At 44.5% G+C, this 27,808-nt stretch overlaps 1 protein-coding gene across 4 annotated transcripts in view; it reads left to right on the top strand.

Annotated features, from left to right (window-relative positions):
- Positions 1-27,808, top strand: part of rbfox3a (RNA binding fox-1 homolog 3a) — a 497,652-nt gene that overhangs the window by 398,923 nt on the left and 70,921 nt on the right. For all 4 annotated transcript variants that reach the window (XM_087837000.1, XM_087836998.1, XM_006801633.2 and 1 more), the window contains 2 exons: positions 1,964-2,212; positions 19,235-19,381. In XM_087837000.1, the coding sequence (XP_087693126.1) occupies positions 1,964-2,212; positions 19,235-19,381 (396 nt within the window). The remainder of the gene's footprint in view (positions 1-1,963; positions 2,213-19,234; positions 19,382-27,808) is intronic.

Below are 27,808 nucleotides of genomic sequence, written 5' to 3'. Positions count from 1 at the left end.
AGGCAGCGTGTGGAGACTCGAGCCTTCATTTATATTTGTGATATTTTGGATTTTATTTGTTTTTCCCTTCGTCTCTTGCTTTATTAAAGACATCTTAAATCATCTTTAATAAAGTGAACTAAATGGTAAATTGACTGGTTCTTATATAAAGCTTTTCTATCCAGAGCAACCAAAGCACTTTACACAACTTGCATTATTCACCCATTACATGATTTTCAATCATATATCTCTTTTAACCCCCAATAAGCTACAAATCCTGAATATGTGACTGGACTCATTAAAATCGCTGACAGCTTTCTCTGAATGAAGATTAAACAGAAGTGCGTCTGTGTGCCTCGGACAGATTTGTGTAGTGAGAGCTCCCCTCAGGGTGTTTGTTGAGTCGTCTCTCGACTCTGCGTTACCTATGGATCAAATCTCTGGTTCACTGTTGTCTTATCATCTAAGTTAACTACCATTGTGTCATGCTCTGAACATGCTCTGAATCATTATTCATGCACTTCTTTCATCACGTTTGGATTATTGTAATTCATTGTTTACAGAGAACATCTGTAGGTTGACCACAAAGCTGCTGCGAGGCTTCTGACCAAATCAGTGGTCAAAGCCTCAGTGTTGAAGAAACTACACTACTGTTCAAAGGTTTTAGAACAGCCCAGTTTTTCCAGTTATTTATCGCGATTCAAGTCGTTCATAATGTACATTTCAGAATTACACAAAAAGGCCTTTTTCAGGGACAACATGGGTTAACAATTTAATCTGTTCTGCAGCAATGCAGGTTGATCAAGCCTTGAAAGCTGCTGCTACTAATTCCTACAGGTGTTCCAACTTTTCTGGATTAATTACAGCCCCATCTGTCTGCATAAAGCAGTGTTGAACACACTGTGGTACCCTCGTCAGCATCAGCTGAACAGTATCGTACTGCAGAAAGTAGTGTTGTTACAGAAATGGTGAGAAAAGACCATTAACAATGGAAGAGAGACGGATCATAACACTTATAAATGTGGGTCTGTCCTACAGAGAGACTGCAAACAAAGTCAAGGTGTCAGTGAGTTTCCTTCTGCACTCAGAAACAAACTGTGACAGGAAGAGGTCTGCAGGCCTGAAACTGAGTCAGAGGACACGTTTGTGAGAGTTAACAGCTTGTGTGATGGCGGCTCACAGGACAACAGCTTCAAGCAGCTCAGTCGTGGTCGTAGTGAGAAAGTCTCAGTTTCAGCTGTGAAGAGAAGCTGCAGGTTTGATGAGTTGCAGCAAGAAAGCTCGATGTCAGAATAAGACGAAGAGGCTTGGCCCCAGTCGTGGCACAATTTTGTACATACCAGACCAACTGACATGGATTACCTGAGTTTAAGAATTTGATTGGACAGTTTAACATCATTCACACATCGTCACAACACGAATAAACTGAAAATAAACTGGCGTTTCTACAGTGCTTTTCTAATCTTAGTCAAAGTGCTTTAAACCAGCGGTCTCCAACCTTTTTTGCGCCACGGACCGGTTTATGCCCGACAATATTTTCATGGACCGGCCTTTAAGGTGTCGCAGATAAATACAACAAAATAAAACTAGTACCGGTACTGAAAAAAAGAAGATTTATTCATAACACACGTGAAAAGACCCAGGAAAACCGAGTAAACGATAAAAACGATAACAAAATAACGCTGAAAACCGATAAAAACCCTGAAAACCATACATCTCACACCTGAGCCTCAACTCTCGCAGCCCGGCACCAAACGACTCACGGACCGGTACCGGTCCAAGGCCCGGGGACCGCTGCTTTAGATAACCTGTACATTCATCCTGCACATCGTCCTCTGGACTTGAGGACACTTCAAGGCTCCTGTACAAATATTTTGACCATTGTTGACACTTTGGACACCTTTCAATGACGCCACCATGACTCAAAAAGTAGTTTGTTAAAAAACATCCACTCTTAATGTCTTTTCTGCCCTTGTCCACACAGGGTAACCAAGAGGCCCCGGCTCCCCCTGAAGCTATGGCTCAACCTTTCCCACAAGCCCAGTATCCACCTCCTTCACAGAACGGGATTCCTGCTGAGTATGCTACACCCCACACCCACCCACCGGCTGACTACACGGGAACGAGCACAGTGGGCGAGCATACCCTAACACTATACTCGGCGACGCACACACAGAGTGAGCAGCCAGGCAACGACAGCAGCACTCCAGCTCTTACTGCTAACACAGTATCGGTGAGTCTCACACGTTCCTGTGCATCAGTTATCTTTTCTATCACAATGAGCTGCAGCTCACGTATAAGACTTCATTCATTTCTGGTTAACACTTGAAGCGTGGATTGTTCTTCTGCCTCGTAATCCATCATCACAGTGGTGCTCTTAGAGGCAGGACTTCAACATATAACACTGTAAAAACCTACAGTTATGACCTCTAGGCAGGGGTGGTGATCTGGATTATTGTTTGTATATAAAAGTGAATGACAGTCTCATCTCCTGAACAGGGAATAAAGAATTTCATTAGTTAAGAAGCAATGCTTTTGTCCATAGAGTCAACCTAAAGGCAAAGCCAGCTAGCCAGTGATGTAACCATTAACACTCAACACAACCAAGTAGGGATGGGTGTCATTTAGGTTTTATCCAATACCGGTGCCAAACTGGTACTTTTGAAATGGTGCCGGTGCTTAAATGGTGCTTAAAGAATGGAGAACACAAAATTGGTCCAAAAACCTCTCATGTTCAGCTGTTTTTTTGTAAAAAGATAACAATGTTAGCCTTTTCTGCAGCTATAGGGCATATATGGTATCACTCTTGGCTGGAAGCAGTGCTTAAACAATGGAAAAAACACAAACTTTGTCCAAAAACCTCTCATGTTTAACTGTTTCCCACTTTTTCTTTGGTCATTTTAGCCTTTTTGGCCAGGGTGAAGGGAGTATCTGCCATCAAACAAGAAGACAGCCGCATGTAGCTATGACGGTGTTTGCTAGTTCACCTTACATGCATTAATGTAATAACGTGGTTAGCCTACTCAACGTAAATTACACACGAACAACATTAAGCTACTCACGCAGAGAAGAACGGCTGCTGCTGCATCATCATCCTCATCGTTTCTGCTACACTGGCAGGGCTAGGGGCCAGGACTCTCCTCTTCGGGTTTTTGGGGGATGTTGCTAACTCCGGGTCGATAACAGGCACCACACCCGCAGTAGATGTGCTCGGTGTGAGGTCTCGCAGCAAGCTATCAAATACGGCGCATTTCTCGGCTTTTAAAAAAAACGCTATGCGTCGCCAGGTGTTTCATCAGATTTGAGGTGTTACCTCCTTTGACAGTATCACAGTATCAGCTTAAAGCACTTGTTGCAGCTGCTGAGTTGCATCTTTTGCTGTGAAGTACAGCCAGACTTTGACCGCTTCGCCTTGGGCATTTTTAATCTGTAGCTCTGCTCTAAAAGAACGTATGTACCTGGACCCGCCTACTATCCTCGGAAACGTAAAATGATTGGCTAGAATCTAAAGTGTATCACAACTCAGGAAAAAAAAGCACCGAAATGTGCGCTGCTTTTTGGTCTGGTTACTACCGTTTATGACAGAACCGGTGCCATGATGGCACCGGATACCGGTACCCATCCCTACAACCAAGTGAAGCTGATAACCAGGGTACATGAGAATGGACTTAAGGTTTAGACATGTGTAGTAAGCTGTCTGGTATGCACCCCATGGTTCAATGGCTTGTAACTGTAATAAATGTTTAGATGTCACATTGTTGTGGAGGTATTTGGTCCACGCTCCTTAATATCACTGAATTCAAACAGGAGGATTTCTGGACTTGGCCATTGCAACCCTTTGTTTCTTTGTCATCGTGAAGAGTTGCTGCTGTTCTTTAGATCATTGTCTTGTTGCATGATCGAATTTGGAAAACGTTTTAGCGGTCAGCTTCACATTTGGCTCTAGAAGACTTTGGTATACAGTTGAATTCATGGCCAGGATTATATGCCCCAAGGCTCTGATACTGTAATTGGTTGGAACAACCTGTTAGAATCATTAGAAAGATTAATCTTTATTAATGAAAAATATAAAGTATCGATTTCCACAACCGGGTCTTTAGATGCAAGTTGGATATTTATTTAAGCAGAGCCAAAGCATGTGCTAAAGAAGATATTAAAAACGTCTTGACACTGCACTTTTCTCTCCACATAATATGGATTGGCATAGCTAGACAAACACATCTTTTTAGATGATAAATCCCAGAGTGCTTATGTACTTATTTATGCTAGGTGTATTTCCCTAAATGTATCACAACTTATCTCAGAGCAGTGAAAGCAAAGCCAGTGGCAGCATACTAGTTTCCCATCACAGACCAAACACTCACATTGATGCAAACAGCCAGAAAAAGCTGCTGAGAGCTTTTGTTAGTGGAACAAACATCTACATGAAATGTGCTCTATCCTACAAATCTGGTGGAATAAAGAGGAGAGTCGAGCACACTGCTAGAGGCACCAGCCAACTGAGACCACAAGATGGCAGTAATTCAAGAATATGGTCAACGAGCAGCGAGAGAAGCTATTGGACAATATTGGACAATATGTCGTTTGAGATAGAATGAGAGAGATGTCACTTTGGATTTAACCGATATCTGTTTTTATCTGCGTGCCATTAAACCCTGCTGTGAAAAAACGTCAACATAAAACGTAAAGATGACTTCAATTTTCTGTTTTCACAACATATGTAAATATATGTAATGTAAAAGTAAATGCATGCAAAAACAATAGCTAGCACACATAAACACACACAGATAGACTGGTGTCTATAAGCCATGTGCTGCATCTCAGCACAGACCTCCAAACATACACACATTCAGTACTAAGGAAGTCCACACTATAGTTATGCACCACCACTTCCCACTGGTTACAGAAGCAAGCTATCAGGCCACTAAGCCTGGAGCACGGTGAGAAATGGTGTTAATATAAGGACAGTGCTGGCAGGATTGGGAAGAAATACACTCAAGGTTAGACAGAAATACCAACCTTATACCAAAACTTTGCTACCTTTATTGTCAAAGATGTATTACAATGACTTAAATTTTTGAAAAATGTAATGAAATATTTTTCTTAAACCCGTTAAACAAAAGGTGGAAGTCTGCTCTCTATTAATTGTTTTATTTTTGCAAAAGAACGTTGGATGAGGTGTTTAGGAATACAAAGCCCAGGTATTGGTGTGTGTTTGGATGAAGGAGGCTTGTAGTTAAAAGCACTTTGACTGCTCAGAGTAGAAAAACCATATAAATGTTAACTGAAACATAGATAATGTACACACTTGATATTTTTGAATTGGCATATTCCAGGTGACACGGTTCTGAAAGACTCAGGCATCCTCTCATTCTCCACGATTGTGTTAAACAATCTGGTCAAAAAGTCCACTGCCTCTCTCCCAGACATCTCCATAACTCCACAGGTATGTCATCTGGACCGACTACCTTTCCACACTTCCTGATTCACTCATTCATTCTCCTCATTCATCAGCTCCTCAAAGGATGTGTTCTGTCTTCTCACTCTTGTCATTTTTTCACTATCTAATGTCTTTAGCATTTCTTCCTTAACCACCCTGACCTTCACATCCCCTGCAGCTTGGTCTTTCTGTCAAGCCAATCATTAAAAGCCTTTTTGTCCTTCCTTTTGTGAGTGTGGACGCTTCCTCTCTTTGCTCTTTAAATGCTTTGCTTCTTTTATTGATTTTTATTGATTTTTATGCTGATTTTTCCCTTTTTTCCGTATGAGCTTACCTGCGATAGCTTCTGGACACTTATAGATCATTTGGACTAAAGTGTTCTTAACAGAAACAGCAACATTTTTATAGTTACCTTATCTTCAGCGCTCCGTGTGTCTGTGGCCTACACACAGCTGAAGCCTGATTACAGCGTCTGGGCTCCGAACAGCCTCATTAGCCTGGAAAGGTGCTAACCGCTAGGCTAACTAGCAACAAATGCCTTCCCTCTCCACAGATGACTACCACAGCCTCCTGCAGAAGATTGCAGAACTGGAGACAAAAATTCTGCTTAGAAGTAAACGTGGAGGTAAATGGACTGTGTGGAAATGAAACAACCTTGCCTTTGATTCAAAACAATGGCGATGAGCAAGCTAGTACACAGCTAAGGAGCACAGATAACATGACCAAGAAAGTAGACTCCGTGCATTATTATAAATCCTCAAGCGATAATCCCCCCTTGGACTGTCTTGGTGCAAAACCAAGACATAAATCATGTCTCCTGGAAGGGGGAGGACGTATCACAGGCAGGGCACAGCGAGCTGAAATCTCTGAAACCGACTGGCCTTCACTTCCTACGAGACAGAGAAGCTTTTCTACCCCTGTATACGAGAGGAAACAGGACTGGACAACCGTGAATAGGAAGGTTAACAACAAACCTCCAAAACAACTGAATGTGAAACTGCAGAACAGATTTGCTCCACTATCAAAGGACCCTGGATCTATATCGGACAACCATCCATCTAAAAGTAGCGAAGTAAGGTCTGAAAATCTACTGAGAAGTAAAAGGCCACAGGGAAAGCTAAAGGCTAGGCCTGAAACTCTGATTGTGGGTGACTCTGCCGTAAAGGATGTACAAAGGATGTGCAGTAAGAACACTAAAGTCCTCTGCTTTCCTATGGATATGGTCAACAACCTGAAGGAGAGAATTCTTAAATTGCAGATGAATATCCAACTGTGACAAACATTGTTCTGCATACAGGGTCAAACGATGTGTCCAAACAACAGTCGGAGGTTCTGAAGCGGGACTTTACTGGATTATTAAATACTGTAAACTCTCTGAATGCAGCTGTATTCATCAGTGGACCTGTACCGCCGTCAGGAGACGAGAGATTCAGCAGGTTGTTCACACTGAATAAATGGCTCATATCAGCATGTACTGACCACTCAGTGCATTTTATCAACAACTTTAAGATTTTTTGGGAACGCAGGCATCTATTTAAAGCAAATGGATTTAATTTTAACAAGTCAGGGGTGAAACTGTTAACCTCCAACTTGTTTTATTCCATACATCATCCATCTGTGCTTGGTGCCAAGGCTGAGATAAATGAGGAGTTATCTCATAAAGAGGAACAAACAGTACTCCAAGAACAGACAAAGCCCAGCAGAAACCTTGAGGAGGAGCTCCATCTGCCCCCACCCGGGAAGAGCCTCAGAAAGGAGAGACATCTGAGGCAAGAAGAGGGGTCCCTATTTGCCTCCAACTCTCTCAACAACACCAACGACCAGGACCAGGGACCACGACCTTCCCCAGTCCCCCAAACCCCTGACAGGCCATCACCCTCCCCCCCCCCCCTCCCTTTCTCCCTCCTCCCCGAGCCCGTTCTCACTCCCGAGGCGTAACATGCATACGTTTTGTCACGTCCTGCGACGTTCCTGAGGAACGCAAAAGGAGACCTTCGGCGTTCTTATGGTACGTGGTGGGTTATGGCCGAAATCCAGTGCAATGACGCTCCCGCGGTAATAGACGTTCCAGCCCTGTATTCCAGCCCTAAACCTAACCTTATCCCTAGCCCTAACCATAACCTTTTTCCTGACCGTAACCATGACTTTAATTATGTTACATAGCGTGTTTCTAAGCGATTTGAAGAAAAAGAGCGAACATGTGTAGATTGAGTCCAGACGGTTCTCATATTTCCTCATTTTTCCGAGGTCGTCATGTAGGAACGTGGTGGGTAGCCGAAAAGTAATATGTTGACGATTTGTCACCTAGCCTAAAATGTGACGCTTTGGGAGTGAGCACGTGTTGCCTCCCCACACCTGAAATTCACTGAGGAGATGATGGAGCGGGTCAATGCTGGGCTCAGATCTACCCCCCGGCCCAATCCCTTTTTGTCCCCCACAAAACCCCCCACCAGAGCAGCCAAAGGTTCGCCATCGAAATAATCCCGTCCACACGTAAAGGCAGAAATGAAGGAAAACGCTGCTAGGAACATGCCAAAGCAGCAGGTGGCGCTATATTCCTAACCGCGCAGAAATGTTGGCCAATCAGAAGTCTAGAAGCCTCGGTGGGAAAAAGTAAACAAAGCTGGGGCATAGAAGCAGAACCGAGTCGTATGTGTGGAGGGACAGTAACTGTCACGGTTTGCCAGGGCAAGCCGTGGGGAATGTTGGAGAAAGGACCCAAACGCTGGACTTAGTGCAATGAACAGTGCATTTATTTACAGTGGGGGTAATCATACACCACACAATAAGTCTCCCAAGTGCTCCCTCAACTCCTGTGTCGTGCCTTCTCCCAAGTGCTGGTATTCCGTGCTCTCTGCTCCTGTGCCTACGCACACCCCGTGCGTCCTGCAGTCCCGTGTTCCGCTCTCCTGAGGAAAAACCAACAGACGCAGCCGTTAAGGCACCACTCCAGCAGGCATACACTTAACAGTCCTTGAGACACTGACATGGAGTCTAACTCAACAATCCTGCGCCGGAGGAAGCTCCATCGCTCTGTTAAGTAGCTCCCCCGACGAGCCTGATCAGAAGCAGGTGTGTGGGAACCTAGGGGTGACCAGCAGCTGGCAGGGCCACACCCATCAGGCCTGCAGGTGGCTGTCCTTCATCCTCCAGCCACACCCGCAGACACACACGTACACACACCAGCATGGAACACAAGAGCACAGTGCAGCAAACATACACCCAATAATAATAATAATAATAATAATAATAATAATAATAATAATAATAATAATAATAATAATAAAGGTTCACACCGTTCATGGACCCCGAGTCCCCGGAACCGGGTCCGTGACAGTAACTGTGTGTATGTAAGCATTTAAACACTGCAGAGAGAACAATTAACAGTAACAGTATTGTAGAAATTCATCAGTAAAATCTCAGCCCACACAAATATATCAACAGCAGTGATCACAAAACGGTGCATAACTGAACACAGTAGTGAGATCTTTAACCAGGTCTTCCCATTAACACCTGGCCTGTCAAGAGGTTCAGTCAATGAGCTCGTCAATAGCTTCAATGCTAACATGTTAAATGTAATGGACACTATTGCTCCCATTAAAGTGAAGGTTATCTCTGGAAGGAAGAAGTCTCCATGGAGAAACTCCACACTGGTGAAAAATGAAAAAAGAGAGTGTAGGAAAGCTGAGCGCAGATGGAGAAAAACAAACCTCCAGGTTCATTATGACATCTATAAAGAGAAACTTCACAATTATAATTTACAACTGAGGAGCGCAAGGAGGTCCTACTTCTCTGACATCATCACTAAAAACAGCCATAATGCTCGGGTCTTATTTCAGTCAGACCTGCTACAGATCGTCAGCTTTTCTTTAATGTCAGGTGTGTTTCCAGAACCACTAAAAACTGCTGTAATAAAACCTGTACTGAAAAAGGACAATCTTGACAAGACACAAATGAACAACTACAGGCCGATCTCAAATCTCCCATTTTTAAGTAAGATCATTGAAAAAGCAGTTTCTCAACAGCTCGATTACTTCTTAAACAGAATAACTGCTATGATGCCTTCCAGTCAGGTTTTAGACAGAACCACAGCACTGAAACCGCTCTGACCAAAGTGTTTAATGACACATGTCTGAATACAGACAGTGGAAACATGTCAGTCTTAGTTTTACTGGATCTCAGTGCAGCATTTGATACAGTCGACCACAACATATTACTCAAACGACTGGAGAACTGGACAGGTCTAAACTGGTTCAAAACATACTTGGAAAGCAGGAAATACTTTGTATCAATAGGTAACTTCACATCTGAGCAGACAAGTATCACATGTGGAGTTCCCCAAGGTTCCATCTTGGGACCCCTTCTGTTTAACATTTACATGCTCCCACTGGCACAGATTACCGTATTTTCGCAACTATAAGGTGCACATAAAAGCCTTAGATTTTCTTTAAAAAGTGCGGCGCGCCCTTTGTGTGTTGTAAGGAGGACGTAGTAGAGAACACCATGAGAACGCTAAAGGGTGAAGTGTGGGCATTGATTGTATATACCGGGACAATCGCACATACCTGTATAAAAGGACAGGTATGTGCGTTATGCAGAACATCGTTGTTTTAACAACCCTGAAAATGGCAGAGAGACACGCTTATGAAGCACAGTTTAAACTGAAGGCCATCAGCTACGCGGAGGAACATGGAAATCGAGCAGCCGCGAGAGAATTTAAGATTAATGAATCGACGGTTCGCAAGTGGAGGAATCTGGAAAACGAGCTCCGACAGGTCAAGAAGACGCAGCTGAGTTTCCGCGGACATAAGGCGAGGTGGCCCGAGTTGGAGGAAAGACTCGAGCAGTGGATCATCGAGCAAAGAACGAGTGGGAGAAGCGTTTCGACTTCACCATTCGACTAAAAGCAGTAACGCTAGCAGAAGAAATGAAAATTGAACATTTCCAAGGAGGTCTGTCTTGGTGCTTTCGTTTCATGAAACGGTGCCATTTTTCCATCCGGACAAGGACTACGGTAGCGCAGCAACGTCCAGCGGATTATAATGAACAGCTGGCCATCTTCCGCTCCTACTGCAGCAAACACATCACCGACAAACACATCCAGCCCAGCCACATCACTGACATGAACGAGGTGCCGCTCACTTTCGACATCCCGGTGAGTCACACTGTGAAGGGGACCAGCACGGTAGCGATACGCACAACGGGGCACGAAAAGTCTTCTTTTACTGTTGCGCTTGGCTGCCATGCTAATGGACAGAAACTGCCGCCTATGGTGATTTTTAAGAGAAAGACTTTGCCTAAAGAGAAGTTTCCAGCAGGAGTCATCATTAAGGCAAATGAAAAGGGCTGGATGGATGAGGAAATGATGAAAGAGTGGCTGAGGGAAGTGTATGTAAGGAGACCAGGTGGTTTTTTCCACGCATCACCATCGCTGTTGATCTGTGACTCTATGCATCTCACAGCCGATGTGAAAAAACAAGTGAAGCAAATGAACTGTGAGCTTGCTGTGATTCAGGAGGCCTGACAAAGGAACTCCAACCGCTGGACATCGGTGTGAACCGGCCGTTCAAAGTAAGGCTGCGAGCGGCGTGGGAGCGATGGATGACCGATGGAGACCACAGTTTCACTAAGAGTGGAAGGCAGCGCCGGGCGAGTTACGCCACAATTTGCAAATGGATTGTAGATGCTTGGGCTAACATGTCTGCTGGCACTGTTGTTCGAGCTTTCGCAAAAGCCGGCATCATTTCCGAGGAGCCGCACGGCACGGAAAGTGACTCTGACGGTGAAGAAAGTGAACCTGGCATGTTCGATGGAGATTTAGCGCAGCTGTTCAATTCAGACACAGAGGATGAGGACTTCGATGGGTTTGATTGATGATAAAAATGTTAGTACCAAACTCAGTTTTGCTCCCGCTTTATTTTTAAATACGCACACTTGTATGCGCCCTATAATCAGGTGTGCCTTATGTGTGTGTTAAATACAGTAATGGCACACATAACTGAGACTGCGCCTTTTAGTACGGTGCGTCTTATGGTCGTGAAAATACGGTATAAAGAACAACAAAATAAACTATCACAGCTATGCAGATGACACACAAATATATATCACAGTGTCAGCAGGAGACCGAGGCCCTGGTGACATTGACTGTCACTAACTAGCTGTGTGGAGGCAGATGAGGACCCAAACGCAAACTCACGGAGACAGGAGCTGAACTCAAAATCACTGCTTTATTGCAGGCTTCACAAAGAAATAGAACTAAACTGGCAAAACTAAACTAAGGCCCGAGGGAACACAGAAAAGCACACAGGTTCGGGGAGGAGACATTGATGGCGCGACAGTGGGCCCCCCCCCCTCGGTGATCACGGTTCCACTGGTCCCTGAGAGCCTTTTGAAAAGGCCTTTCGCCTTTTCAGAAGGTGACCAGGAAACTGATCTACAAGAGGGCTGAGAAGTACCACAAGGAATACAGACAGATGTACAGGCATGAGATATGAATGGGCCATATGACTCGCAAAGTGGGAAACTTCTATGTGCCATGTGTCATCAGGATCAGAGGCATCAATGGCGTGAGCCCCAAGGTCTGTGCCAGATCTAAAACGGTGTCTTTGTCAGGCTGAACAAGGCTTCAGTCAACATGCTCAGAATTACAGAGCCTCACATTGCTTGGGGATACCCCGACCTGAAGTCTGTGCGCGAGCTCGTCTACAAAGTGGCTACAGCAAGATCAGGAAACAGCGCATTGCCCTCACAGACAACACTTTGGTGTTGTCTGTGAGGGCTGCTGCTGGAGGACCAGGGTTTGGTGTTCCTTCCCTCCCCATCCCCAACTGCCTCTTCCCGCTCCATCACACCCCCACACATGCAGGACCTTGAGGTACAGGTTTGTCACTGAGGTGCAGGGTCGGCATTCCTCCTCTGTCCCCTTCTGGCCACCTGTGCCTCAACTTAGCCATCCCCATTACTCAAACTCTCAAGACACATACATATAGGGCCTTGGGGTTGGGCACACTAAACAGCGTCCAGAGGACGATCTGTGTGTTTAACCTCACCTCTGGACCCACTTTTAAATGCATGTAGACATTGAGGGTTTTCGGGAGGGGCTGTGCTGACACCTGCTGCTCTCTAGCAGAAAGCACCATGCCCTCCAGCACGCAGCACCACCACATCTGAACGGGTGGAGGAAAGGATGGGGTCTTCCCACCTCCGTTCTCTGTTTGCCATTGGGGGGAGGGGGCCAGGATGAGGAGTTGGCCGTCTGGTTGGGGATGCGGGCCCTCCCTGCTGCTGCAGGACCAGGGTCGGTCTGCTTGTCTCCACCCCAGGGAAAAGGGCAGCATCTCCTGGGTCTGGGGGTTGATTGCCCCCCTGGGCACGAGGGTACCTGGACTTGGGGTATAGAGTATGTTTGGGGAGTGTGAGTGTGTGTACAGTATCCATTTCTGTGTGTCTCCATGATGGGCGAGTGCTGAATATTTGTATATGTGTGCATGAGGTGGGAATGCATGTTTGTGTCTGTGTATCAGGTCAGTCTCAGACTGCATCTCTCTGGGAACATCTCAGGCACCCCCCCAGGTGTGGGGGCCTATCTCCCCCCACCACACTCCCTGTCAGTGGCTGATGCCTTCAACTGTCGGTGCATTGGTGGCTTTCGGTGTCCGGGGCTGGGCGCTCATGTGCTCACTCCTGGTGGCTGCTTGGTGGGGCCAATCACTCTGTATTTTATTATTAGTTACTTTTCATCTCTGGCTCTCTTGCAGAGCAAGTCCTGTCTCCCTCCCCTGATCCCCAACTGGTCACAGCTGTTCCTTCCTGAGGTCTGCTCAAAGTTTTTTCCTGTTAAAGGAAATTTTTCCCACAAATGTTGCCAAGAGCTTGTTCCTATAGAGTAGCCTGCTTGTTGGTGTTGTCTCTGTATTAGTGTAGGGCTTTTACCTTAACATTTAAAGTGCCTTGAGGCATTGTTATGATTTGGCACTATGTAAATAAAACTGATTTGAACTGAACTGAAATGAACAATAAATACAAACCTGGCAAAAAAGCATTTCTTTAATACACTTTGTATCAAATATTAGCCTGTTTCTTTGATCTGTTTCATATAGATAAACAAAACATTATCACCAAAGGGTGCTCTACATATCCAACACTCTAAGCTCCTCTTTATTGATGATCATCTGTAAAATTGAGAGTTTGACCACAGTGGCCACTGCGGTCAATAGAACAATAAACTTGCCAAGTTAATGCTACCTCTGTGAGCCCAGGACACACTCACAAAGAAGATTCTTAATGTTCTGCCCTCACTTCAATCAGCACTTGGCCAAGCCTCCATGCATCTTTAAACTCCACCCCGCACGCACACACTCACACACACACACACACACACACACACATACACATGCACACACACACTCACACACACACACACACACACACACATGCACACACACACTCTCCTTTTCTCTCTGCTACCTTCAGCACTTCTCTTTCATTGTTTCATTGATCGCTCAGGTTTAGCTGATATCATTGTTCCATCTCTTTCTTTTTAATTCTTTCATTGTGCTCCTCAAATCAAATCATTGTATTCTTGTTTGTGTTTTGTCCACCAAAAGAATTTGAAAGGAAATTATAATCCAGCACAACAAACACAAGAGGAGAAGTCTAACTGCAGGATGCTTCCAGTTACCAGAACCATTTTCCATGTAACCTAATAAAAATATGAATAACAGATCATCTATAAACTGGACAAAGAGGGCGTCTTTGGAGTGTCACACGTTAACCAGCTGCTGCTTCCCAATTTGCAAAAGAAACAAACAAAAGAGCTGCGGCCGCAAGGTGGTTGGTGCCTGCCGTGGTGGTAATCCCCGAACCAAATGGTGGACACCAGAGCTGAAGGGAGCCACCAGGCTGAAGATAGAGTCCTATCGGGCTTGGTTAGCCTGTGGGACTCCGGAGGCAGCCGACAGGTATCGACAGGCCAAGCAGAACGCAGCTCGGGCAGTGGCTGAAGCAAAAACTCGGGTGTGGGAGGAGTTCGGAGAGGCCATGGAAAAAGACTTTCGGACTGCCTCAAAGAGATTCTGGCAAACCGTCAGGCGTCTCAGGAGGGGAAAGCGGTGCTCTACCTGCACTGTGTATAGTGCTGGCGGAGCGCTGCTGACGTCGACTGAGAAAATTGTCAGGCGGTGGAAGGAATACTTCGAGGACCTCCTTAATCCCACTGACACGTCTTCCGAGGAGGAAGCAGAGTCTGGGGATGAGGGGAATGACCCGCCAATATCCGGGGGCGAGGTCACTGAGGCAGTTAAACAACTCCTTGGTGGCAGAGCCCCTGGTGTTGATGAGGTCCGCCCCGAGTACCTGAAGGCTCTGGACGTTGTAGGGCTGTCCTGGTTGACACGCCTCTGCAATGTTGCGTGGAGATCAGGGGCAGTACCCGTGGATTGGCAGACCAGGGTGGTGGTCCCCATCTTTAAGAAGGGGGACCGGAGGGTGTGTTCCAACTACAGGGGGATCACACTCCTCAGCCTCCCTGGGAAAGTCTATGCCAGGGTGCTGGAAAGGAGAGTTCGTCCGCTAGTCGAACCTCAGATGCAGGAGGAACAATGCGGTTTTCGTCCTGGTCGTGGAACACTGGACCAGCTCTTCATCCTCTCGAGGATACTTGAGGGTGCATGGGAGTTTGCCCAACCAGTCTACATGTGTTTTGTGGACTTGGAGAAGGCATTCGACCGTGTCCCTCGGGGTGTCCTGTGGGAGGTGTTGCGGGAATATGGGGTGTCTGGCCCATTGCTACGGGCCATTCGATCCCTATACAACCGCTGCAAGAGCTTGGTTCGCATTGCCGGCAATAAGTTGGACTCGTTCCCGGTGGGTGATGGGCTCCGCCAGGGCTGCCCTTTGTCACGATTCTGTTCATAATTTTTATGGACAGGATTTCTAGGCGCAGCCAAGTGGCGGAGGGCTTTCGCTTTGGTGGCCTCAGAATCTCATCTCTGATCTTTGCGGATGATGTGGTTCTGTTGGCTTCATCGGGTGATGGCCTCCAGCTCACACTGGAGCGGTTCGCAGCCGAGTGTGAAGCAGCGGGAATGAGGATCAGCACCTCCAAATCTGAGGCCATGGTTCTCAGCCGGAAAAGGGTGGAGTGCCCACTCCGGGTCGGGGATGAGTTCCTGCCCCAAGTGGAGGAGTTCAAGTATCTCGGGGTCTTGTTCGCGAGTGATGGGAGAAGGGAGCCGGAGATCAACAGACAGATTGGTGCTGCGGCTGCAGTGATGCAGACGCTGCACCAGTCCGTCGTGGTAAAGAGGGAGCTGAGTGTAAAAGCGAAGCTCTCAATTTACCGGTCGATCTACGTCCCTACCCTCACCTATGGCCACGAGCTGTGGGTAGTGACCGAAAGAACGAGATCGCGGATACAAGTGGCAGAAATGAGAAAGGGTGGCTGGCCTCTCCCTTAGAGAGAAGTTCGGCCATCCGGGAGGGGCTCAGAGTAGAGCCGCTGCTGCTCCACATCAAAAGGAGCCAGCTGAGGTGGTTTGGGCATCTGACAAGGATGCCTCCTGGGCGCCTCCTGGGTGAGGTGTTCCAGGCATGTCCCACCGGGAGGAGGCCCCGGGGCAGACCCAGGACACGCTGGAGAGATTATATCTCTCGGCTGGCCTGGGAACGCCTTGGGGTTCCCCCGGATAAGCTGGAGGAGGCGGCTGGGGAGAGGGAGGTCTGGGCCTCTCTGCTTAGGCTGCTGCCCCACGACCCGGCCTCGGATAAAGCGGATGAAGATGCATGGATGGACAAACAAAAGAACATCTATGCATTTTTTCTGTTTTTCACCAATAAAATGATTGAAGGAATTATTTTGCCACCCTGACCACCCGATACCTTGTTTACCTCTTGACCACTTGCAGCAGGGACACTCTTAGATTGCTCTTTTTGGTCCCACAGTCCTTCTTGTGGACTCAGTGTCTTCAGTGTCAACACTTTGACAGAGCTATGCTAGGCAGCCTAGACCTCATGAGGCCATCAGAGGGTGAGATGGAGCTGGAGGACTATACATCTACTGCCTCATCTCCAAAGGTATGCATGATGTCATCACACATAAGAAGCGAACCATCTACCCAAACCAGAAACCCTGGCTGAGGTCAGCTCTCTGCAGAAAGATAGGGAAGCTTCTGGCCTCGGCCAACTGAAATGCAATCTGCACTGGAGATTCTGTTGCATCTTTGTGAGCTGCATGGATACTCAGAGAGTACATGAGTTACTATATGCACCATGTGTCAGCAGCAGTGTTGGGTGTAATGCGTTACTAAGTAACGCGTTACTGTAATTAAATTACTTTTCCACTGAAAAAGTAGAGTAACTAATTACTGTTCATTTTTTGGTATTTTAATTACAGCTACTTACAATGTACTTGCGTTACATTGTAAAATAATTAAACTCGCTGAATATCATTATTTAATTTCAATAATTTATCTTCTAAACGTAGAAGTAAACTCTGCCGCTTTAACATCGCTGTAGTGCAGCTGCGCGTCATTTCTGAAACAAGCAGACAAGAATATCAAAGTAATATGTAAGCTATGTCCTGCGAAGAAAAAACTACCGCCTGCTGTTAATAGCACGAGTAATCTACTGAAGCACCTGACACAGAGCATAGACGAACACTTCTGAGTGATCCTTGTTCATCATCCATCACTGCGGCAACTCCTGCTAAGCAGGCAAAACCTGATTTTACTTCAGCAGCACAGAAAGCCTCTGAAGGTGAGCTTAAAGAATGATTGCAGGCTACACTGTGGAAGAGATGCTAGCACTGCTGTAGAGTCTCCGTCTTTAAAAAATGTATTTATTATTTAAAGAGTTTAATTTCTATTGTTTGTCCACTCAAGGTTTAGAGGAATTTTAAGAAGTATTTAGTTAAATTACTTATTTAGTAATTAAGTTACTTTTCTGACACAGTAATTAGATAAGTATTTTAAATACAATATTGACTAAGTAATTAGGAATTAATTACTTTTTTAAAGTAACTTACCCAACACTGGTCAGCCGTTTGAGAGACATCTTCACCGTTGTGTGAGTTTGGGTGATTTCTGTTTTTTATCGTTTTTTGTATCTTTTTTTTTTAAATTTCTAATCTACACATGACACTACACGTTTTGAACTTCGTATATCATCAGTTTGGAGACGCCAAAGCTTGAGTTTATAATTACTTATGGAAATGTCATCCATGTCCACATTTTTCATATGAAAAAATACATCATGGGGAAAAAAGAAAAGACGGTTCAAGGGAGGATAATGTTATTTAGGATGAAGCTTATGTGTATGCATGTAAAACATGTAGTCACTGTCTGTTTTCCAAGTGTCTGTTGGCTAATCAAAACTTGCTTCCACTTCCCCATGCTCGCTGTGACATGACTGGTCCAGTCATCTTCTTCTCTTGTCCATGTGCTAACATTCTCCATCACAGATGCTTTTGTGCCTCCTCCTCCTCCCCATCTCCGCCATGTTACTCAGGGCTCCTGCTGTTGTTAGAAAGAATGTTTAATTCCTTCTAATGATCTCTCCTTATTGAACTGATAACAGCTCTTTACATTAAGCTGAATATAAATTTCCAGATTAATGTTAATCTGTCTATTGCTTGTGATACAGTTTAATGTAGTTTCGTTTTTAGCAGCATCCTCTTGTTCAGTGTGTTGCAGGCACTCTGGATTTTTTGTGTGTGACTTTTTTGCCCTGCTGACCTGCAGAAATGCACCTTGTTAGTGGTCTGGAGCTTTTGTTTTACAAATATAACACTGCATTTTCCTCTCTGCTCCTCTCCAAAACCAAACTAACACACTGACAGAGAGCTGGTGTTGTCTCACCCTCCGTGTAACTAGATAATATGGAACGTGTCCTCTGTGGTGGAAATCTGAGTGCTCAGTGACAGCAGATAAATACTACATAATCCCATTCAGTTATTTACATAATGCCAAATCACAACAACAGTTGCATCAAGGTGGTTAAACTTTATACGCTTCACATGCAAACATGTTGAGCAAAATATCTCAGCTGGCTTGTTGTCACCTCACAACAAAGTTGTGTTAACCTTTGTGTCACCTCACTGAAGATTCTTTTGTTTTGTCTGTAATAACTGATGATAATATAATAACTTATCAGGTCACATTCGGTAAGATTGCTGAAGACACAAATAACTTAGTAAAACATCTATATAGCAGTAGATTTTACTAGCGATGATATTTGTGGTTGTTGGAGTTTTTTAATATACTGAACATGCATGTGATGTGTGCAAATGTAGTGCAATGATATCAGTCGTCGCTGGGCCGTGACCACCCCTCTGGTTTGGTGCAATGTGGCCACTTAGCTGTGAACACAGATCAGCAGTGTTGACTTTGCTTGTGCTAATGTAGCTAAATAATAAGAATCTAACAGGCAGACATTTTCTTTTCCAGCTCAGCTGATGCAGATCTATATACACACATATTTACCATCTGAATTTCCTCCATCAGGAGACATAATACATTTCTACAATTTGTTATCCAGAGAAACACATTAACTTGGAGCATAATAAGATTATCCTTTGAAATTATTTTTAAAAGTCGTGTTAAAGACCTTCCTTCAACGTCCCAGAGCATCTCAAGCTGTCACTGCATATTAGAAAGGATCTGTTTGTTTTAATGCAGATTGTTGAGTCTAAAAAGGTTTAGCAGTCTTGCCTCTAACATCAGTCCTATTTTTTAATTTAATTACATTTTGTTTATGTAGCAGTATATTTACTGGCAAACAAATGTGGCTAATCTGTGGAATGTTGTGTTTTCTTTGCAGCATCCAGAGGACGTGGCACAGACCGAGGGTTCGCAGCAGCTCCACCTGCAGCCCAGCGATTCATTAGAGAAGCAGCAACCCAAGAGGCTACACGTCTCTAACATCCCTTTCCGCTTCCGGGACCCTGACCTCCGGCAAATGTTCGGGGTGAGATGAATTTATGTGCCACTGTGCACTTCAAAGCAGTCACTGCTTTTCAAGAACATCAGCAAATACAGTCAGGAAAAGATAAATCTATATGTCTGTTTATGTTTAGCTATGATTAAAAAACAGAGGTTAACCGTAGTCTACAGACTGAATTTTAATAGAAATTTACAATGCATTATTTACATTGAGTAAACATGAACATTTTCATGTGGCTTGTTGAATTATTTAAACACCCAGCTGCCTACCTCTGAACATTTGGTACGAGAGCGTTGCAGCTATTCCATTCCAAAGGCCACTGACAACAGAATAGCTATATAACCATCTATAACCATCAGCATGGTCTTACACTGGAAACACACAAAGAAAACAATGTGCTTGCATTAGCATTAGCATTAGCATTACACTCACCTGTCCCGTAGAATAGAACAGCATAGAATAGCTTTTTTATTGTCACTGTTACTAGAACAATGAAAGGCAGTTTCTCCATGTGTGTGAAGTACACAATAGCACAGGTATTTACACATCTTAGTATTTCATATCAAGCAAAGAACATATACGTGCTGTTGCTACAAACTGGTTTCTGTGAACGTTTAGAACACTGAGGACATCAGCATGAGCACACAGTCATACAAAAGACTAATCGAAGGCAACAAGTCATTAAAAACAGTCAGCGGCACGCTAACGCTTCACTGTGTTGTGTGTATTCAGTTACTACAGTCATGGAGTGTGTCCCTGCTGTGTTCCTGCAAAGATGTTGTGAGTGGGCTACGATCATTTGTACTGCAGGTTTTGCCATCAGTTAAGCAAATTCTGATGAGCCACTTTTTTGTTCGTAGATCTACTATAAAGTCCACCAGGGGGCGCCCTACTGTAAGGTCTTGGTTGAAGTGCACACTCATTGAGCTTTCCTTCCTGCTGCCTTCCCTCAGTTCACATGACACGCTTAGAAAATATTGCTCACTATTATCAATTATTAATATTTATTCTCCTTGGATAAACTCCTGTGTGTGGCATCACGCTGACTGCCTCATCAAAAGCTGTGCCTTTTTCAAATAAAAAATCGACGTCATGAGAAGTGAAACATGTTCTCACATTGTAGCACGCAGCAGTAACAATGGTGTGCATTGGGTATGTCTCAGGTGTTCTGGGTTTAACAATGAAAATAAATATTCTCTTATGTCCTCTGGTGCCAAATACAAAGTTCTCTCAAGCAAAGGAATTACAGCTGAGGTTTTTACAGTCAAGTCAATTCACAGACTATAGATTTACTGATATAAATCCACCATTACCATTAAATATCATATGATTTCCCCTATCTGACACATCTACTAACTTCCACGTTTCTCTGGTGGAGTTCAATATCTGCTCAAAGTCGGTACTTTGCTTCAGCAGGAGGGACGACAGCCCACAGGCCTCGTCATGTACAAGGCTTTTGTGGGCTGATGAAGAGCTGATGAAGGGGTCCATCAGTTGATATAAATAATGGGATTCCTCAACTAGGGAATTTATCCTCATTAGGTGTATAAGGTGTGACATCTTCATTTTGTCTGCGTGTGTGCGTCTACAAGAGTGTAATCTTGAAAAGAAGTGGCACTGTGAACTTTCTCCCACTCACTTAGTGAGGTCTCCAAGGCACTAAACACTTCAACATAATTAAGTAGTGACAGCATCTGATAGAGGCAAAGAAGGAATTGTGAGAAAGAAAGAAACACGAATGTGAAAGCCGAAGAGGGGGATTAGAAGAGACAGACAATTTGTTAGTTCCCACCACAATCAGTGATGCTCAGAGGTCATCCAGCCTCGTTAAGAGCAGGACAGGAAGCACAGCCAACAAGTGGAGTCTGCTTCCAAGTGCCTCATCCTTCTTCTGGAAGGAGGTTTCACTGAAAAAATCTCTTCTACAAAATATAATGCAAAGTGTATGACATACAATTTTATACAAGTACTGGGAAGGTACTAGAGGTGGGAATCACCATACATCCCACGATACGATATTATTGCAATTTTTAAAAATATTTTGCGATATTCAGATTCTGTACATAAAGGTAAACTTTATCAATATTCATTTTCTCTAATATCAAAGTCTCACACTCAGTCTTTCTCTCATTTCAGTTTTATTGTTGACAAACTGAACAGTTTGTATTACAGTCTAGTCCAACTTAACTGAATCAACCATCTGGTACAATTATAGCTATTCTGAACTATGCAGTTTATGAAAACTATGCAGCCCCTTCAGCAACTGAAGAATTTGAAAGTAAATTAAAACAAAATATAATTTTACATTAAATAAAAAAGTTTTAAACTTAATTAAAATAAAACATGTCTTAAATTAAAATAAGTAAACTGTCATGTTTATTGCTGCCAAAAACAAGTTAAACACATTTGGACAGTGAAGGAATGTCAGGATTCTTGCTCAGAAAAAGGATCAACATGCTCTGAAGTCAGAGCACAAAGTACTACAAAGTAATGTCTCTGCATACGTTTCATGTATTTGTTTTGTTGTTTTAGGTCATGACAGAAATTTTTTATAGCCATGTTGGTTAAAATGATGTACAGCAAGAAAGTGTGATGCACCTTCTGGTACTAATGTAACCCTATATCTTAACAGCTGTGAACTAAATTACAGATGATTCACAAATTGACGAGTCAGACTTCAGACCTTGAAACTTTAAAATAATAAACACAGTTTCTAAAATTCCGTCCAGATGAGATCATTTCAGCTAATTTTACTCCGTTTTTGTCTTTGTGAAATGGAAACATTGTCACTAATGCAGAAATACAAAAAAATAACTTGTGTTGTTACTTCAGAATGTCTGTTTTGATGTTTTCTGCATTAGGATGTAACGAGTTGTCAGGAAGCATCACTGACAACAGACTCTCTTACACATGGTCACACCATTTCTTTATTTTTAGTGTCAATGTTTTAGCTTCAGGGGTTGTTGGTTATAAAGCAGTGTCACTGCAGTAGGAGTAACTCAGGTTTCACTTCAGTGGGTTCCTCCATTCACTTTAATGGAAATCACAAACAACTGGTTCAGTCTTTCATTACGGTCTTCTAGTCTAGCACCAAAATGCAAACAAATACGATAGTTGGAGCATTACACCAAATGAAATTGCGTCTGTGTGAAACCTGTTAGAGGAAAGTCATACGAGAACATTACACAGAGGCTTATAAACGAGTTCAAACAGAGGTGAGACACAAGCTGAATCTCTGCATATGTGAATAACACAATACTAAAGAACAACACGCCTTCTTCTGGTTGTTGTGTATAGTTTCAGCCATATAGTCAGAGTCAGGAGAGAAAACTTTGGTTTTAGAAAAGGATAAACTGGGTTCATTACCCTGGCTTATTTGAGTTGAATTCATAATTAGAAAAACACATTGGAGGAAATTACCAGGCTGGGAAACAGTTTTTTTAATGGTAGAATGATAATTGGCATTCACAGCGCCACTTTGCTTTTCAGTTCTCTCATTCTCAAGATGTGAGTGAAATCTGTATTCCAGGCCTGCACCTCTATTGATTTCCTGCACTCAAAACTTACTACAAACATTTACCTACACACCTATCAGAAGGAAGCCGTCCTGTATTTACCACATGTCAGTATCTGTTGTTATTGGGCATCCAAGCATTTGTCATAATTTCAGATGCATGGAACCAAAGAGCAGCAGGCTGTGCAGCACTTGCAGGAGGATACTGTTCATTTACCCACATGTAGAATGAAACTTGACAAGCTGATGCAGCATTGCTGCTACCCCCTGAGCCTCAGCTGTGTTTAATTAATAAGCAGGCACTTAGTGAGCCAGCCACAAGAGGGTCCTTACTGTCACGTTTCCCAGGGGTAGGGGTCCTAAATGAGTCATTAGATACTCAGCAGACACACACAGGCTTTTTATACACACAAACACTTATGATCTGCATTACCAGTGTGTGTCTGCGATTGCAGTGAGCACTGGGGGCTGGGTTTTGTGCTAATGGAGTTTTAATGACACCTACTCCTGTCTAATCACCTGTTCTGAAGGCTTTCAACATCCAGGTAGCACAGAGCTCCCAGCAAGGGAATTCTTTTTAATGCCTCTTGTTCATGGCTACAGTCTCATTTGCCTATCCAATTATTCCATAAAGCTCCTCTCTAACCGGCTCTGCCTCTGAGGAAACGTGGTGTGATTATAATCTACAAATCTGCTAATTCCCATCAACATATCAGTGTAGCAATGGAGTCATTTGATCTGAGTGGGTAGTTAGAAAGCCTGGGCTTTACTATTGCTGGGCCTAACAGTGGGGAGAGTGTGTTTATGTTGATTAAGACAATTAGAGTGATTAGAAAGAAGGGGGCACTGATATACACCATTTCATTTACTACAGAGACTTGACTCATCAGATATGTTACATTTTTGGATGCAGGATGTTCTTAGCATATTTTGGGGGCTAAAGAGCTTACAGATAAAAAGCTTTCTAAATTAGTTTCCACTGATGCTGTTCACAATATTTCAGAGTTAAGAATAATGCCAAGAATAATGTTGGGTGTAATGCGTTACTAAGTAATGTGTTACTGTAGTTAAATTACTTTTCCACTGAAAAAGTAGATTAACTAATTACTGTTCATTTTTAGGTATTGTAATTACAGTTACTTCCAATGTACTTGCGTTACATTTTAAAATAATTAAACTCGCTGAATATCATTATTTAATTTCAATAATTTATCTTCGAAACCAGGGGTTGGCAACCCTAGGCATGCGAAGGGTTAACTGATGGCACGACCATAGCTGGACTGGCCATCGGGCATTTGCTCGGTGGGCCGATGATTTTTTATTTATTTTTTGTAACGGTATAAACAATGAAAGGTGGAGGATTGGCCAGATGCTGGCCAGTGTATAAAAATAACTCAGTTGTTTGGTGGTGGCTGTGGCGGAGCTTCCACAGATTCAGTAACATTAGCAAGTGGTGGAGGCAGCAGGTGGATGAGGGAAAGGCAGGAGGAGCAGAGACCCGAGGCAGTGAACTGAACTTCAGGTAAGAAGTTATGACCTGCAGTCTATCTGGGTCAGATATAAACCAAGTTTAGGTGGAGTTTATTTTTGTTGTGCTGACTTTTTACAGTCAGTTACAATAACTCGTACTGCGTACTAGCTAGCATGAACTTTATTTTATTCATAAGTTAGTAGAGTTGCCAACCGTCCCGTAAAAAACGGAATCGTCTCGTATTCAGAGAAATTATTGCGCTTTTCGTGTTGAGCTGAAAAGGAACAGTTTGTCCCGGACTTCAGCTACAATAAAAAAAGACACAAAGCTGGAGTTATTCTGTGTGTTTGCTGCACAGCTGCCTCTTCTCCTCTCATTCTCCCCCCTCTCTCTCCTGTTTCTCCTTCAGTCATGAAACTGATCAATGATCAGCTGATCGTCTCTCTTGTTTGTTTATCTCCCACTTTGCGCCAGTTAAACACCAGTAAGAGGAAACTTTCTGGCGCAAAGAATCAGCTGTATCAGCTGATACTAGAAAACTAATTTCTAGTATCAGCTGATGTTTGCTGGAGCCACAGCTGTAAAGCTGCTGGTCATGATGGTTTGGATATGTGGTGAGAGGGAAACATGCAGATGAAACCAGGAGATGTCCTTACTGAATCATCAGAGCTGAACAGGTGATGGAGAAACAGGTTTACCTTTTAGGTGACATGGATGAGTTGAAGTTATGAACTGTTTCTGAGAGACAAATAACACCAGGATCCTTTTCTAAGTAGCTGACAGCTGGTAACTGTGCAGGGGCGGGTCTAGCAAAGTGTTGCCAGGGGGGCAGGTAGGGCATTAACGGGGAGAGGGGGGCACAAAGAAATACTTTCTTATTCTCATTTAAAATGTCTCACTTTTAATAAATAATTATCTGAATCTTACAACCAAAGTTTTTATCTGATGTAAAATGTATAGAAATCATACATATACCAAAAAGACTGTACATCACTATCACAACAGCGTTTTCATTCAAAGGCTTTATGGCTTTAATACCTGGTGGGCAGGTCTCGTCAAAATGCTGATTTTGTGTCCCAGTCCAGCCCTGGGCACGACACGCAGTGAGTTAATCTGAGAAGGTGCATTAAAAAATAAATGGCCGGGCCAGCGGTGCATATCGCAAATTAGCTCGCATAGTTGTGCCGCTTCTTAATGACATCCCCAACTACCAGATTCAACTTGTTATTGGCTAAAAATAACTTAGCCTACTGGTGAGAGGGACGTTGCTAGCTGGCAGTTTTTTCAAGCGATGTTGAAATTTCAAATGCTTCAGGAGCTGTCCGCTCAGCGCAGCATCAGCACCGCATTTCATTCAAAGACTTGAGACAGAATTCACGATGTGTTTTCAGGACTTTCAGGTGTTTGGACCAATGTTTTCTTTTCTGATCGCTGATAGCTGCCAACATCTGCGAACAAATATAATTCTATAAAGTTCTTCTATATAGTGTGTAACTGTTAATATAGAGCATTATTAAATTTATTGCTAATGCAATCATATGGCACACTGACTTCTGAGGAAATTTTAGATGCACTCATCAGAAAGGTTGCCTACCCCTGCTCTAAACGTAGAAGTAAACTCTGCCGCTTTAACATCGCTGTAGTGCAGGTGCGCGTCATTTGGCACAAGTTTGCTGGATAGTTGTATTCTAAAACAAAAGATGTCTGACTCGGCTGAAGCGAGTGGCTGTTTTAATGAAATGGACATATTCCCGTCTCTTCACTTTTCTGAAACAAGCAGACAAGAACATTACAGTGATATGTAAGCTATGTCCTGGGGAGAAAAAACTACCGGCTGCTGTTAATAGCACGAATAATCTACTGAAGCGCCTGACACAGAGCATAGACAAACACTTCTGAGTGATCCTTGTTCATCATCCATGGATATCACCGCGGCAACTCCTGCTAAGCAGCAAAACCTGATTTTACTTCAGCAGCACAGAAAGCGTCTGAAGGTGAGCTTAAAAAATTAATGCAGGAGCCGCGTGAGCTCCGCCGGCAGCCAGCTGCACCAGAGTGTTTGAGCCCCAGGCCGAGAGGCCGAGGGCACCCCACCCCCAAAGGGGCCCGAGCAAGCCCCAGGCTCCAGGCCTGACAAGCAGCCACCAGGAGTGAGCCGGTGTGTACCTGGACGCCCATCCCCGGACACAAAGAACAACCAACGCACCGATGTCTGAGGGCGTCTGCCACTGGCAGAGGAAGTGGTGGGGGGAGATAGGCCTCCATACCTTGGAGGACCTGAGATGTCCCCAGAGAGGTGGCATCTGATATCCAACCTGACATATAGACACAGACAAACAGGCACACATAGATACAGACATCCATTCCCACCCTCATGCTCTCATATGCAATTACTCAACACTCACCCAACGTGGAGACAGACATAGAGAGACGCTGTACACACAATCACACTCCCCAAGCGTACTCTAAGAACCAGGACAAAGGGCTGGTCCGGACGGGCCTAATCTGAGAAACATGGAAGACGTTATGTACCTTCGTAGCAGACGGAAGGGCCAGCCGGACCATCACTGGGTTCAGGACCTCCTGGATGGCAAAGGGGTCAAGAGACCGAGGGGTCAGTTTCTTTGGGAATGTGTCTGCTGGAGAGCCACACCTGCTGGCCAACCTGATAATCCGGGGCGGGAGTGTGACGGCGATCTGCCAATGCCTTGTTCCGCTCAGCTGTTCTCAGGAGCGCCGCTCGGGCGGCCCGCCAGACCCAACGACAGCATCTCAGATGGCGCCGGACCGAGGGGACAGCCAGCTCTCCCTCAGAGATGGAGAGGAGGGGGGGTTGGTACCCAAAGCGCGACAACGCATCGGGCTTAGTATTCCTAGAACCGGGCCTGTAAGTTATGGAGAAGTGGAAACGAGTAAAAAATAAGGCTCACCTGGCTTGTCGTACGTTGAGGCGCTTGGCCGCCTGGAGATACGCCAGGTTTTTATGGTCCGTCCACACCACGAAAGGCTGCTCAGTGCCCTCCAGCCAATGCCGCCATTCCTTGAGAGCCAACTTGATGGCGAGCAATTCCCGGTCGCCCACATCATAATTTCTCTCAGCTGGCGACAACCTACGGGAGAAGAAGGCACAGGGATGTAGCTTGCCTTCGAAGCTTGCCTTCGACCTGTTGGGAGAGAACTGCCCCTATGCCTGAATCGGACGCGTCCACCGCCACGATGAATGGCCGACTGAGGTCCGCCTGGACGAGGACCAGAGCCGAGGAAAACAGGTGCTTGAGTCGACCAAATGCTTGCTGGCCTGCGGAGGACCACTGGAAGGACAACTTAGGAGAAGTGAGGTTGGTTAGAGGAAGGGCTACCTTGCTGAAATCCCTGATAAAGTGGCAGTAGAAATTGGCGAAGCCCAAGAACCTCTGCAACTCCCTGCGGGTCTTGGGAATGGGCCATTCCACGACAGCTTTGACCT

Source organism: Neolamprologus brichardi, unplaced genomic scaffold (genome assembly GCF_056152115.1).
Source record: "Neolamprologus brichardi isolate AB-2024 unplaced genomic scaffold, ASM5615211v1 NODE_ptg000038l+_length_1369362_cov_1, whole genome shotgun sequence".
In the NCBI taxonomy this organism is placed as follows: domain Eukaryota; kingdom Metazoa; phylum Chordata; class Actinopteri; order Cichliformes; family Cichlidae; genus Neolamprologus; species Neolamprologus brichardi.
Note: the sequence above shows the minus strand (reverse complement) of the source record. Positions and strands in the feature narration are given on the sequence as shown.